We start from the raw sequence: 13,143 nt of genomic DNA, 5'->3' as shown, positions 1-13,143 counted from the left end.
GCATCCCAAACGGTCAACAGACCTCCAGACGCCCCTTGGGACGGACGAAAAGAGAACTCCACAGACTGCCTATCCCACAACGACGAACACACATTAACATCACACATTTGAAGTTTGGTTTCTTGCAGACACATAACCAACGGGTTCTTGGCCTTCACCAGAGATCGAACTTCCTTTCTCTTTTCATAACTACCCAACCCCCTAACATTCCACGATAACAACTTCATCTCCCACACCCTCACCCTCACCCTCCCCACAACCGCCTCCCATACCTACACTGCACCCTCAACCACCCCGCCTACATCACCATCAACAACAACTGACACCTTCTTCTTCCCCTTCTCCTTTCCAGCTAACACCCCAAACCTATTGTTACATCCGCCCAGAGTCACACCAATAGTTTTGTTGGAACATGTGTGAAAATTGAGTAAAAAGACTAAACACAAATTCCCATGTTGGGTAGAACTAGTGTTGTGTGAATTGAAAAAAGTGGAAGTCCCACATCGGATGGAACACACACATTAGTAGTGTTTATATAGTGGGGGTGTACCTCTAATTAATGGGGGTACATAAGCACTAGAGAAAAAATATATATTGATATATATATTATTATTTGGAAATGATAAATTAAATAATTAATTTAATCATTATTAGAAAGTGTTTTCTTAGTCCCCAAGTTTTGCTAAAATATTTTGGTACATAATATAATATATTTTTGTGCTAAATTTAATATATTTTAGTACTCAATTAAGATATTTTTGTACTAGATCTAATATGTGAATTACTTAATCGCAAAGTAATATGTTACTTGTTCCCAAAGTTTCTCATATTACTTGTTCCCAAAGTTTCTCACTTATTAGTTGTGAATTTTCTCTATAAATAGAGAGCTCACACAGTGCATTCCACACACCAAAGAGTTTCATTGAGTTGTCGGGAACTCTTTCTCTCTTCTCCCTTTTTTGACTTGTGTTGACGAGTCTTTCATCTCTTCTCCCTCCTTCGACTTGTTTAACAAGTCTTTCTCCTTTTTCTACTCCTTTCTGTCCCTTCGGAATTAAGAGTGTTCTTAAGACCATAGTCCCTTTTCGGTTTAATGTCCCTTCGGAATTAAGAATGGTCTTAAGTTCATAGTCCCTTCGGTAATATATGTCCCTTCGGAATAAAGAGTACTTTTAAGATCATAGTCCCTATTTGAAATAATAATGTCCCGTCGGAATCAAGAATGATCTTAACGGTATATAAAAATTATTCAATAATTTTATTTGAGGAGAAATGGTGGTAACACCATATTTGAGTGGTTATAGTACCATATTGATAGTTTGGAGAACTTAAAGGTTAGAATGGTGGAAACACCATATTTGAGTGGTCTTAGCACCATAATAGAATGGTAATGGTACCATATTAAAGTGGTTTCAGTATTAAAGAGTGGTCTTAGTACCATATTCGAAGGTGTAAATCTCGAACGATTTTCTACAGTGCAGTAGTTAATCGAACAGTTGTAGCTGGGCTTGTTTTATCCTGGAGGCGGCGTGGTTGATAGTCTACCTTACAATTTTGGGTAGTGCCACGAAACGTCTTAAAGAGAGCGACCTGGTCGTGACTCAACCTAGTAACAACTTCGGTAGATAATAGAATTTGGAAATCCAAATACAATAGTCGGTAGATAATAGAATTTGGAAATCCAAATACAATAGTTTGGAAATCCAAAAACAACAATTTTAAGACGTTTCGATATGTTATGTCTACCGAAGAAGTTACTTATTGAGATTAAATTGTCCCTAAATAAATTATGGATAAATCAAGCTATAAGAATTACATCTTTTGACTGAAACGACGAAGTAGTTGTTGTTTTTAAACAACAACACGAAAATCCATCAGAGAACAATATTGGTCTTAGAAGCCACAGTCGAAACATTCCATGTGGCATGGCTAGTTTACCTCTTCATTCATATTATAAGAATGTGACTTCTGTGTGGTTGCTAAAGAATGCATATTGGCAATTGAATGTATATTGGCAATTGATGTGACGTCATTGATGCTATTATAAAGCCAACATGCGAACCTGTTATTAAAGAATGGATGAATGCGCTAATAATTTCTTGGAATGCAATTAGTTCAGATGGACTCGGTTGTTACATCAGTAAATTGTTCTATATTATTCTGGAATAACCATCTGAAAATTTAATATTCTTAAATTTATGTCCTTGGTTGGTTAAAGGAACTAGTATGATTTTAGTTCGATAGGGAGTGCTAAAATTGAGAATTTAGCTACCCTAAAAAAATAAGAAAGAATCTGAATTTCAGATTTCTATTGAATAAGACTGGGTTGACTCAGACTTAAAGAGAGACTTGTGTACCATTCACTCTTGTCAGGAAAAGACTTCGCATTGATGTTCAAAATTAAAATTCTCCTTCTATTTTAGTCGTGTGATTTTAATATTTGACATGTGAACAAGCGTTTAATTTTAAACTTGAGTAACTTGGACTTAATTCCAAAGTTATATAATTAGACAATTTTATTTATTGCAGTCAAGAAATATGAACCAAAAGTTCATATAAATCAGAATTTAGAGAATATGAATCTCTAAACATAATAAATTATGATATGTGTGAATTTGATGACACATAAATTAGAAATGATAAAATGATGTTTTTATCATATTTATTGATGACTGTGAATTTTGGAAAATAAAATTGACATGCTTGAATGTTCAATTTTTATAACGAAAATTGAAATTTATAGAGTACCCAAGTCTAAGAACAAAAATTCTAATTAAGAAATTTTTGAAGAAAAGACAATCCAACTTGTCTTATTTTTGAACTTGGGATTGTCCGGACTATATTTGGCTTTAGGACCCCAAGAGAGTTAAACTCACTAGTAGAGCCTATGAATGTGTATTCATTAGGTATGTTATAAATAACGAAGCATATAGGTTTTAGGACCTAAATGTTAAAGTGATCATAGAATTAAAAGATGCTGATTTCTATGAAGTAAGTACCCCTGTAAATTAAAGAATAGTGGGGGCACTAGTGGGGGTAAACTAAATTCCCTTCTAAAAATTAAGAACTAGTGGGGGCACTATATCTAATCACATTCATGTAATTAGAAATAGTTATGAAAACATCATACGAGATGTTATAGAACCTCAAGGAGGTAAGAAAGCTAAAAATGCTAAAGAGTATGAACTTGATTTATACATTGGAAGAAGATCCATTAAGCCTTAAAAAGCTATATCCTTAATGGATGCTGAATTATGGCAAGAAGCAATAAACGATGAAATGGATTTTCTAGAGTCTAACAAAACATGACACTTGGTTGACTTGTCTCATAGTTGCAAAACCAATCGGTTGTATTTGGATTTGGAAAAGGAAACTAAAACCTCACGGGACGGTTGATGAATACAAGGCTCTCCTTGTAGTCAAAGGTTTTAGACAAAGAGAAAAATATAGACTTCTTCGACATTCATTCACCAGTCACGAAAATCATATCCATAAGAGTACTAGTCCCTTTAGCCGCCGTTCATAACTCAATAGTACTCCAAATGGATGTGAAAGTTGCCTCTTTTTATGGTGAACTAGAAGAAGAAATCTATATGAAACAACCTGAAAGTTTTGCGATTCATGGACAAGAAAACAAGGTCTGTAAGTTAGATAATTATTTGTATGGTCTAAAATAAACTCCTAAGGAATGACATGAAAAATTTAACATTCTAATGCTATCGAATGAGTATAAAGTGAATGAAAGTGACAAATAATATTTGCACGATCATAAGTCTCTATAAAGACGACTTGCTCATATTTGATTTAAAGATTCATGTTATGAATTATGTGAAATCATTGTTTATCAATAACATTGATAAGAAAGACCTAGACAAAGTTGAAGTTCTTAAGGAAATATTATTATTTCACCGTAAACTTGCAATCATATATTATGATCCAAGTGTAAGAACACTTGAGATGGAGTTAAACAAACAGAATATGCGAGCATCATTGGCAGTCCTTAGGTAAGCCACTGAATGTATTCGACCCGACATTGCTAATGTCGTGAAACTCTTGTGCAAGTTTACTAGTAGACGGATGAGAAGCATTGCCATGCTATAGAAAGAGTCATGAGGTGCCTTAAGAAAACTATGACTCTAAGATTACATTATGAGAAGTATCCTATTGTACTTGAATGGTACAAGATACAAATGAGAAGTATCATATTGTACATGAATGGCAAAAGATACAAAATAGAACATCCTTCAGATGAGTCTTAAAGCGACTAGTGACTGTACATTGAGCATCACTAGAGGAGTTGTTTGTTAAAACAAATGATATTGACTCAGTCCACTATGGAATTAATCTGGGATGAGAACACTAGAGAAAACTAGTGAAGAAGCAAGTTGATAAGATACTTGCTAGCTGAGAACCCTTAGTGGGTAAAACTGTTTCCAGAAGTGTTAATTTATTGTGATAGTCTGCAGCTATTACAAAATTGAGAATCGTTACTACAATGGCAAGAGACGATTATTAAGGCACAAACACATAAAGGATTAGAGAGCTAGCTACTCTCAAAAGGAACAGTTGAAGTAGATCGTGCGCGTACTGATAAAGAATAGTCAATCCTTTGACGAAAGGAATTACTAGAAAGAAAGTCCTAAACACATCCAATAGGATGGGACTAATGCCCAAAGGTCACAAGTGATGGTAACCCGACCTACATGACTGGAGATCCCAAGAAATAGGTTCAATGGGTAATAACAAGTCACAAGTGATAGAACATGCTATGATAAAAGTAAGAAAGCATGATTCCTGCAGCGATAGAAGGATGAGATAATAGAAACTCTTAATGAGATCTATACTCTATTTGGAGTGGAGTACATAGCTACAGGAGTACTCTTGATAGACTCACCTATATGAATGTGGAACTAAGGGCCGGTTCCTATGGGATTCGGGGCAGAATACCTAGAGCGTTCGTTAAAACCGGGATACACGTGCAAGGCCATAAACGCACGGGCTTTTAGAATACACCTTATGAAAAGGTTTGTGTGTGGGTTCTATGTCTGAGATAGAGTTCAATGTTGTAAGCAACTCTTGTTAATCAGAATTTTACTCGCTATGCAAAGGTTCAAGTTGTAGGCGACACCTTTGTTTACTAGCAAATCTTATGGAGACGTTTTTGACGTTATTTCTGAAACCATTTTTTAAATTCAAGTGGGGGATTGTTGGAACATGTGTGAAAATTGAGTAAAAAGACTAAACACAAATTCCCATGTTGGGTAGAACTAGTGTTGTGTGAATTGAAAAAAGTGGAAGTCCCACATCGGATGGAACACACACATTAGTAGTGTTTATATAGTGGGGGTGTACCTCTAATTAATGGGGGTACATAAGCACTAGAGAAAAAATATATATTGATATATATATTATTATTTGGAAATGATAAATTAAATAATTAATTTAATCATTATTAGAAAGTGTTTTCTTAGTCCCCAAGTTTTGCTAAAATATTTTGGTACATAATATAATATATTTTTGTGCTAAATTTAATATATTTTAGTACTCAATTAAGATATTTTTGTACTAGATCTAATATGTGAATTACTTAATCGCAAAGTAATATGTTACTTGTTCCCAAAGTTTCTCATATTACTTGTTCCCAAAGTTTCTCACTTATTAGTTGTGAATTTTCTCTATAAATAGAGAGCTCACACAGTGCATTCCACACACCAAAGAGTTTCATTGAGTTGTCGGGAACTCTTTCTCTCTTCTCCCTTTTTTGACTTGTGTTGACGAGTCTTTCATCTCTTCTCCCTCCTTCGACTTGTTTAACAAGTCTTTCTCCTTTTTCTACTCCTTTCTGTCCCTTCGGAATTAAGAGTGTTCTTAAGACCATAGTCCCTTTTCGGTTTAATGTCCCTTCGGAATTAAGAATGGTCTTAAGTTCATAGTCCCTTCGGTAATATATGTCCCTTCGGAATAAAGAGTACTTTTAAGATCATAGTCCCTATTTGAAATAATAATGTCCCGTCGGAATCAAGAATGATCTTAACGGTATATAAAAATTATTCAATAATTTTATTTGAGGAGAAATGGTGGTAACACCATATTTGAGTGGTTATAGTACCATATTGATAGTTTGGAGAACTTAAAGGTTAGAATGGTGGAAACACCATATTTGAGTGGTCTTAGCACCATAATAGAATGGTAATGGTACCATATTAAAGTGGTTTCAGTATTAAAGAGTGGTCTTAGTACCATATTCGAAGGTGTAAATCTCGAACGATTTTCTACAGTGCAGTAGTTAATCGAACAGTTGTAGCTGGGCTTGTTTTATCCTGGAGGCGGCGTGGTTGATAGTCTACCTTACAATTTTGGGTAGTGCCACGAAACGTCTTAAAGAGAGCGACCTGGTCGTGACTCAACCTAGTAACAACTTCGGTAGATAATAGAATTTGGAAATCCAAATACAATAGTTTGGAAATCCAAAAACAACAAGTTTCACCTAAAGTCCTCACATCCTCCCTCACCACCTTCTCACTCCCATGCAGGACCACCCAATGCTTCCAGTCATTATTATTAACAGAGCTAGAAGAAGATGATTCTTCAGATAAGTCTTTAGATATCATCCTAACCGCCTTTTTGAGAGAATGTGATCCTTTAAACTTCCGAGTATTTTTCTTTAGAATTTGCATAACCGCTGCCCGATCTTTAGTAGGAAGCCTTGCCACTTTTTTCAAACTATGAACTGAATGACGCAACATCCCCTTCACTTTCTTGCGCTTGTGAACAACATCCTCTGCTAGATTACGACCAATCTTGAGTCGCAAACCCTTTTTAACAAATTTCCGAGAAGAAGACACAACCCCTGCTTCACTATGATGTTGATCATTTAACCATTCCAAGCTCCAGGGACCAGATACCACTGAACGATCAGCTCGGGGAGGGCATGAAGCCGTTCGACGACTTCGTTGCTTATTTATAGATTCTGACCCTCCATCACTCGGACACACATCTGCATCAATAACACTAACAACAGGGATGTCACCACTACCATGACCATCATCAACACTAACAAGAGCATCACATCCCGTCGGTTGGTTCACAATCGGCTCTGAGAGGACTGGTTGTAACTCCACCTCGGCCAAAGCTTCTTTGCACGTGACATTTACATTCTCCGTTCCAGGCCGAACCCCAATATCTTGACTAATTCTTTCATTACTCTCTGATGCAACGATATCCTGCACTATTTTATCAACCAAAAAATCAGCGTTAACCTCATGTTCGTGTTCAATCTGCAAGTCTTCCTGATCAGCCTGTTCATCATTCGACTCGTTCCCATCTTCTTCGTAAAGGCAAGCATCATCCCCAATGTTAAAACCCCACTCCTCTACAATTTTCACAGTCACCATAACTCCGTCTATCATAAGCTTCTCGGAGCAATTTATAATCTCAAAAGAATTTGTGGCAACCAAAATCCTAGCATAATCAAATCTTTCTTTCTCCACCGTGCAGGAATCCGAACGTAAAAACCTACCTATATCGAGAATACATAGTTTGAAAAAGCTTTCATTCCATGCATGTAACGGTATACCATACAGCCTCAACCATGCCCCTCGTTGAAACGGAACAACATTCTTTTCCCATCTCACAATATTGACGAAAATATGATCAAAGAACTCCTTAGCATCGTTCAAAATAGTGGTAACACTAACCTCAGAAATACTACGGATGAAAACTTTGTCAGCTCCTAAAGGAATAATGTCAATATTTGTCATGCCCGCATCCGCAATTCTATCTTGAACAACAGGAATACTCTCACCATTAATCACCGTAGCAGTTACACCATTACGAGCCCACTTAAGATCTTCCACGCTTGAGCGGTACGTCCGGACCAAATTTTGGATTGAAGGTTGCCCCCCTGCATTTAGATGACTACCAGCACACTTAACAGGCCACCCTTTCCTACTACCACCCTCTTGCTCCTTATTAGAATCCTTAGCCAAACGCACCGTGACGTCCCCAACCTGCACTTTCTCCAATGGTACCCCTCTAACTTTAGACACCTTACCCTCTAGCTCATCTATCTTTCCATCACCAGTTTTCGCTCCACCTTTCTGGACAGCACCGTCGCACACTTTGTTAGCTCCTACTCCCATCTTAACAATACCACCGTCGGTATGCTTCCCTCCCTCATCAACCAGCATCTTCTCGGGGCCCCTAACACTCTCCCGTCCCTGCTGAACCTTATTGACACCTCCACTTCCCTCTAACTCCTTCTCTACCACTCTAGTTGCTGCCTTATCAAAATTAGCAACTTTTGCCTTAACTTGGAAATTACCGAACCAAACAGCATTCACCGCTTTCAACAATTTACAGACATCACGGACATTCGAGAATCTCACAAAACCGTAACGTTCCCCATTAACATTGCATCTACTAGGTACCACCACCTCTTCTAACATACCACAAACCTCGAACCCCTTTCGTAAATAAAAATTCGACAATTGCGGTGGAAAATTAGTAAAATAAAAAGTGACAAACCGTCGAAATTGAGCTTCATTCGCTGTCTCCATGCTGGTTGGTACAATCTCACGCGCCTCAGCCTTCCTTCCTTCATCACTACGTCTGTCCAGTACCAGGTTCTGTCGTGCAGCCCCTTCTTCACGTCTGCTCAGCCTGCCAGCTCGCCTCCTGCTCTCAACCCGAATCCATTCCTGGTCCGATTCCTCATACAACCGATCAGAATGCCTGTCTTGGTAGTAGTCTGCATCGCTGCCGTAGAAGGACCCTCGAGAATCCCTAACTCTAGACTGTCGGTTGCCGGCTTCGTTCCGATCCCTGTATCGCTTGTCCTCCCGCTTCCAATTCTGACCTCGATCTCCCTGTCGCCGCGCTTTCCCCCTTCTAGGTCTCACATCAAGCCAATCACTCTCATCCCCCCCTTTAAGTGGCACCCAGCCTGGCCCCCTTCCCCCCCAACTAACTCTCTCAATCGGCGATGGTGACCGCCGGTAGCCCTGCCTGCGAAGGTGCCGCAAACGGGCGTCTCTCTCCACCTCTCTGTCGCTCGCTCTCATGGTGTTTCTCTCCACCTTCTATTGTTAAATTCATGCCTCCTTCCTTTATAATTAAATGTAATAAAAGGAAAATCAATTTGAGAATAGAAAATTAGAAATAAAAACCATACATAATCTTGCATTTGCATATTCTAAACCTTAAAAGTTCTAGAGCTCTTTCTTTTGCAACAGAAATAAAGGTTTAAAGTAGTAAATTAATGAAGCAAAGGAGTCTACTCATCAACTGACTCATCACACTTTGGATGTATTTCATCCTAAGCCTACAACACTTTCTTCTCCTGCTCTCAACTTTCGAACTTCATCGATCCTCTTTTGAAGTGCAGCTCTCAACTTTTGAATTTCAGCATTATGCTTTTGATGTTTAGCTGCTAGCTCATTTTCAAGTTCAGCCTTGCAAGTCAACACATCCTCCAGAAACCTCATCTGCTTGTTTAGAGGTAAATTAATTAATATTAAAGAACTCAAATGTGAACAAGGAAACTAAAATTGTGAAACTTTATTCAAAAGGCATTTCTAGAAAAATTTGAAGAACTTGCCTCGGTTTTTAAATCATACGCGCACTTCGCTGTTTTCATGCCGCTTTTAATTTCAGCAAGGACATCATCATGCGACATCTTCGCCAATAAATTCTGCAGATATACAGATTTATATTGAAGAACTCAGATATGGACAGGGAGCTAATATTGTTCGAGTCAAAGGCATTTCTACAGGTTCCTAAACGTTTCCAGAAGAAAAAAAACTTGCCTTGGATTTTACCCAAGATCTCCTTTTTGGGTATCTACTCCTTTTGGGGTATCTATAATTGAATGATTCATTCGTAGCATGGCCTTTAAAAATAAACAAAATAAACATTGAAAATGCAAACTTTAAAAAATAAAATAGGACAAAAAATTAATCAGTTAAATTCCATGACAAAATAATATAAAATCCGATCAAAAAAGGGTTTCATAAACCCTAACCCCCAAAGAAAGGATGGTGAGACTATGGGCTTTACCTTTTTCAGAAATGTGCAGCATCCTCTTATTGACAAAGGAAGGAGTTTTGAATAGAATGTTCCAAGATCGCTGAACGCAATTGAAACGCATCAGCGATTTTCTGGGTAGACGAACTAGTATCTCTATCTGTAGATCTTCATTTAAACTTGCCCAATTCATTCTCTCTGTACATACACGAGGTGAATAAAACTCTAAGTTAAAACTTGAATTGAAAAAATAAAATAAAGAAGAGCAATTAAGGAAATAATTGAAATAGCATAGTTATGAAAATAGGAGAAAGAGATAATGAAAATGGTGAACCGTAAACAAGAAGCATTGAATAAGAAAATTAAAAACCAAACCTCCCAAATCTGAGAACATTTGAATATTTCGAGCAATCAATCACATAATAGATTGAAAGGAAAGATGAGACATAATACTAATAATAATAAAGGTCAGTGTTCTTTCGAAGGCAGGAAAATTAAAAATCTAACCCCCAAATCCGAGGAAATTTGAATATTTCTTTTGAAGTATAGCTCTCAGATTTTGAAGTTCATCATTCTCTTTCAGAAGTTTAGCAGCATTCTTCTTTTGAAGATCATCCTCGCGACTCTGTGCCTTCTCCAGCAACCCCATCTGTTGATTTAGAGATTAATTAATATTAAAGAACTCAAATATGAACAAAAAAATTAAAATTGTGAAAATTGAATCAAAATCATTGATAAAGGCTAGCCCCATAAACTTTGTTAGCATTTCCAAACAAAACTTGCCTCGTATGTTAACTTAAACTCAGAATCCCACATATTCATGTGTCTTCGAATTCTAGCCAGCATTTTATCAAGTGATTCCACTGGCTTCTGGTGATATAGAGTTTAATATTAAAGAACTCATCAAATATGGACAAAGAAACTAAAATTGTTTTCAATAAAAAAAAATAAAAATGCTAAGACTTGCCACATAATTTACCCTAGCAGCAGCACACATGGAACATCGCCTATTTCTACTTCTAGCCATTTGCGCTTGTGAGATGTTGAAGATTGGGAAGAGACTCGGCTGCATGGGTAAAATGAAAGAACAAAAATGTGAAAAGACAAATTTAATTTGACGATGATGACGACGACAATGATGATAGTATCATAGTAATAATAATAATTATAAAAAAATGAGGAACAACATGTATGTATATAAGACACCTCACACCATCAATTACAAGTTAGGCAAAATGAGTTACATGAACACAGACACCATATTGCATCCATCTTGTGACCAAATTGAAAACAAAAGACTCGTTGAATTGACACAACAGAAAATCCCAAATTCAAAAAGTTTGTATAAACCCTAACCCTAAAGAAAGTCTATTAATCACTGAACAGATTGAAAGGCAGCAAGAGACATTCCATAAACAACTAGAATTAAAAAAGAAAAAAGAAGAAGAAGAAGTTTTTTCTACAAATGATATTAATAATAATAATAATAATAATAATAATAATAATAATAATAATAATAATAATAATAATAATAATAAGAAGAAGAAGAAGAATGAAAAAACCTTGATATATGAATATCCGAGAAATTAAGAAAGATTATGAAGGAAATGGAAACTGTGAAGCCCTAGAGAAACAAGTAAGTATATATAGTAGTAACTGAGAGTATAAGCTATGTGGGCTGAATGATAATTGAAAACTCAAGCCCAAGCCCAAGCCTGAGCCTCCTTTCTTCTTTCTTTGACTGGCTTCATAACCAGAGGAAATTCCAGAAACCGAAAAACAGACGTAAACCTATGGTTCGCCGTTCTGAAGCGGCTGTCGTTGAAGATCCGACGATTTCCTCAACGGTACCAGTACCACCATTTATGATTTGTCAGTGTTCTTGTGAAGGAAGGAAAAACTAAGAAGAGAAGAGAGAGTGATCAAATTTACGCGTGACAGAAGAAGGAAGGAAAGGAAAATATGAATGTCGTCTGAGAGAGACTTATTTTGCGTAATAATTTTTTTTACCGTATATTGTAATTAATTGAACTTTTTCCCGATTTGGGTGGTCGATCAGACTAATAAAAATAAAATAGTATAAAGAAATATAAATATAGTCTTGATATTCCTTCAAAAAATCCTCAAAAAAAAAAAATATTCCTTCAAAAAATATATGGTCTTAATATTAGCAAAAAAAATGATAGTATATCATGTTAATATATTTCTATCAAATATATCAATCAAAATTATTTTAATGGTGCGGGCGATGCATCATTGATGGTAGAGATCATCAAAACTTTGTTGTGAACTTGGTTCATGGGTAGCAACAATATTACAAAACTAGGACTTAGTTTCTCAATGTGGCACTCATATCCATTACTTTGTATTTCATGTTAAGTGTTAAACACTATATGTTTTAATGGGATAGAGTTCCCTCTTATGCTCCCATTTAATAAAATTTCTTGCTAATAAAAAAAAATTAAAAGATGGTTCCATGTTAACATGCGCTCTTAATTACTACTGATTCAATTCCGGTTCAACCACAATTGACACTAAAGTTGTTGTCTTTATTGGTTTGATGACCGGGATGGTTTGCAAACCATTGATTTTTCTTATAATGAACCGAACCAACTTAAAAATTCGCAATGTGATTCATTAACTAATTCGTTAAACATGACTCATCAAATGAGTCCAACTTAAGTTAACAATTAATCTCGTTAATAAATGAATTGAACTTGAGTTATGTAGTGTTCAATGTTTTATTTTATGAGCCAAATCAATATGTGTGTGTTGTGGTGGGGGGTGTCACTTCCGTTTTGGTCCTTATAAAAACAATGTTGTGTTAATAACATGGCATAATTATATTTTATACTAATTAAAAACTAATAAAAAAATATATCGATATTAAAAAGATAAACTGTTATAAATATTAATAGTGGATGTCCAAATAGCAAATGGGTTAATGAGCTATACTACTAGATTATTGGGCTTAGTCCATAAGCTATTCTATTTCCCTATAAATAGAGCTCATTTGTAACATTTTCAAACACACCAGAGAATAATAATACTTCTTTCTATTCTCTCCTTCTCTCTATTATTGTTTCTATTTACTTAGTTTTATAACACGTTATCAGCACG

At 36.1% G+C, this 13,143-nt stretch overlaps 1 protein-coding gene and 1 long non-coding RNA gene across 2 annotated transcripts; both read right to left on the bottom strand.

Annotated features, from left to right (window-relative positions):
- Positions 1-260: 260 nt before the first annotated feature.
- Positions 261-9,062, bottom strand: LOC146918586 (uncharacterized). The gene is made up of 2 exons (XM_085722071.1): positions 6,485-9,062; positions 261-403 (listed from the first exon to the last, which is right to left on the bottom strand). The coding sequence occupies exons 1-2, from the start codon at positions 9,060-9,062 to the stop codon at positions 273-275; spliced, it is 2,709 nt and encodes a 902-aa protein (XP_085578197.1). The 3' UTR covers positions 261-272.
- Positions 9,063-9,138: 76 nt separating this feature from the next.
- Positions 9,139-10,012, bottom strand: LOC146918585 (uncharacterized). Its single transcript, XR_015014347.1, has 2 exons — positions 9,599-10,012; positions 9,139-9,485 (listed from the first exon to the last, which is right to left on the bottom strand). It is a non-coding gene; the product is annotated as an uncharacterized LOC146918585 (long non-coding RNA).
- Between the last annotated feature and the right edge of the window lie 3,131 nt (positions 10,013-13,143).

Source organism: Medicago sativa, chromosome 6 (genome assembly GCF_051527215.1).
Source record: "Medicago sativa cultivar Bolivia chromosome 6, Bolivia_mono, whole genome shotgun sequence".
NCBI lineage: Eukaryota > Viridiplantae > Streptophyta > Magnoliopsida > Fabales > Fabaceae > Medicago > Medicago sativa.
This window is presented reverse-complemented; position numbering and strand designations above follow the sequence as displayed.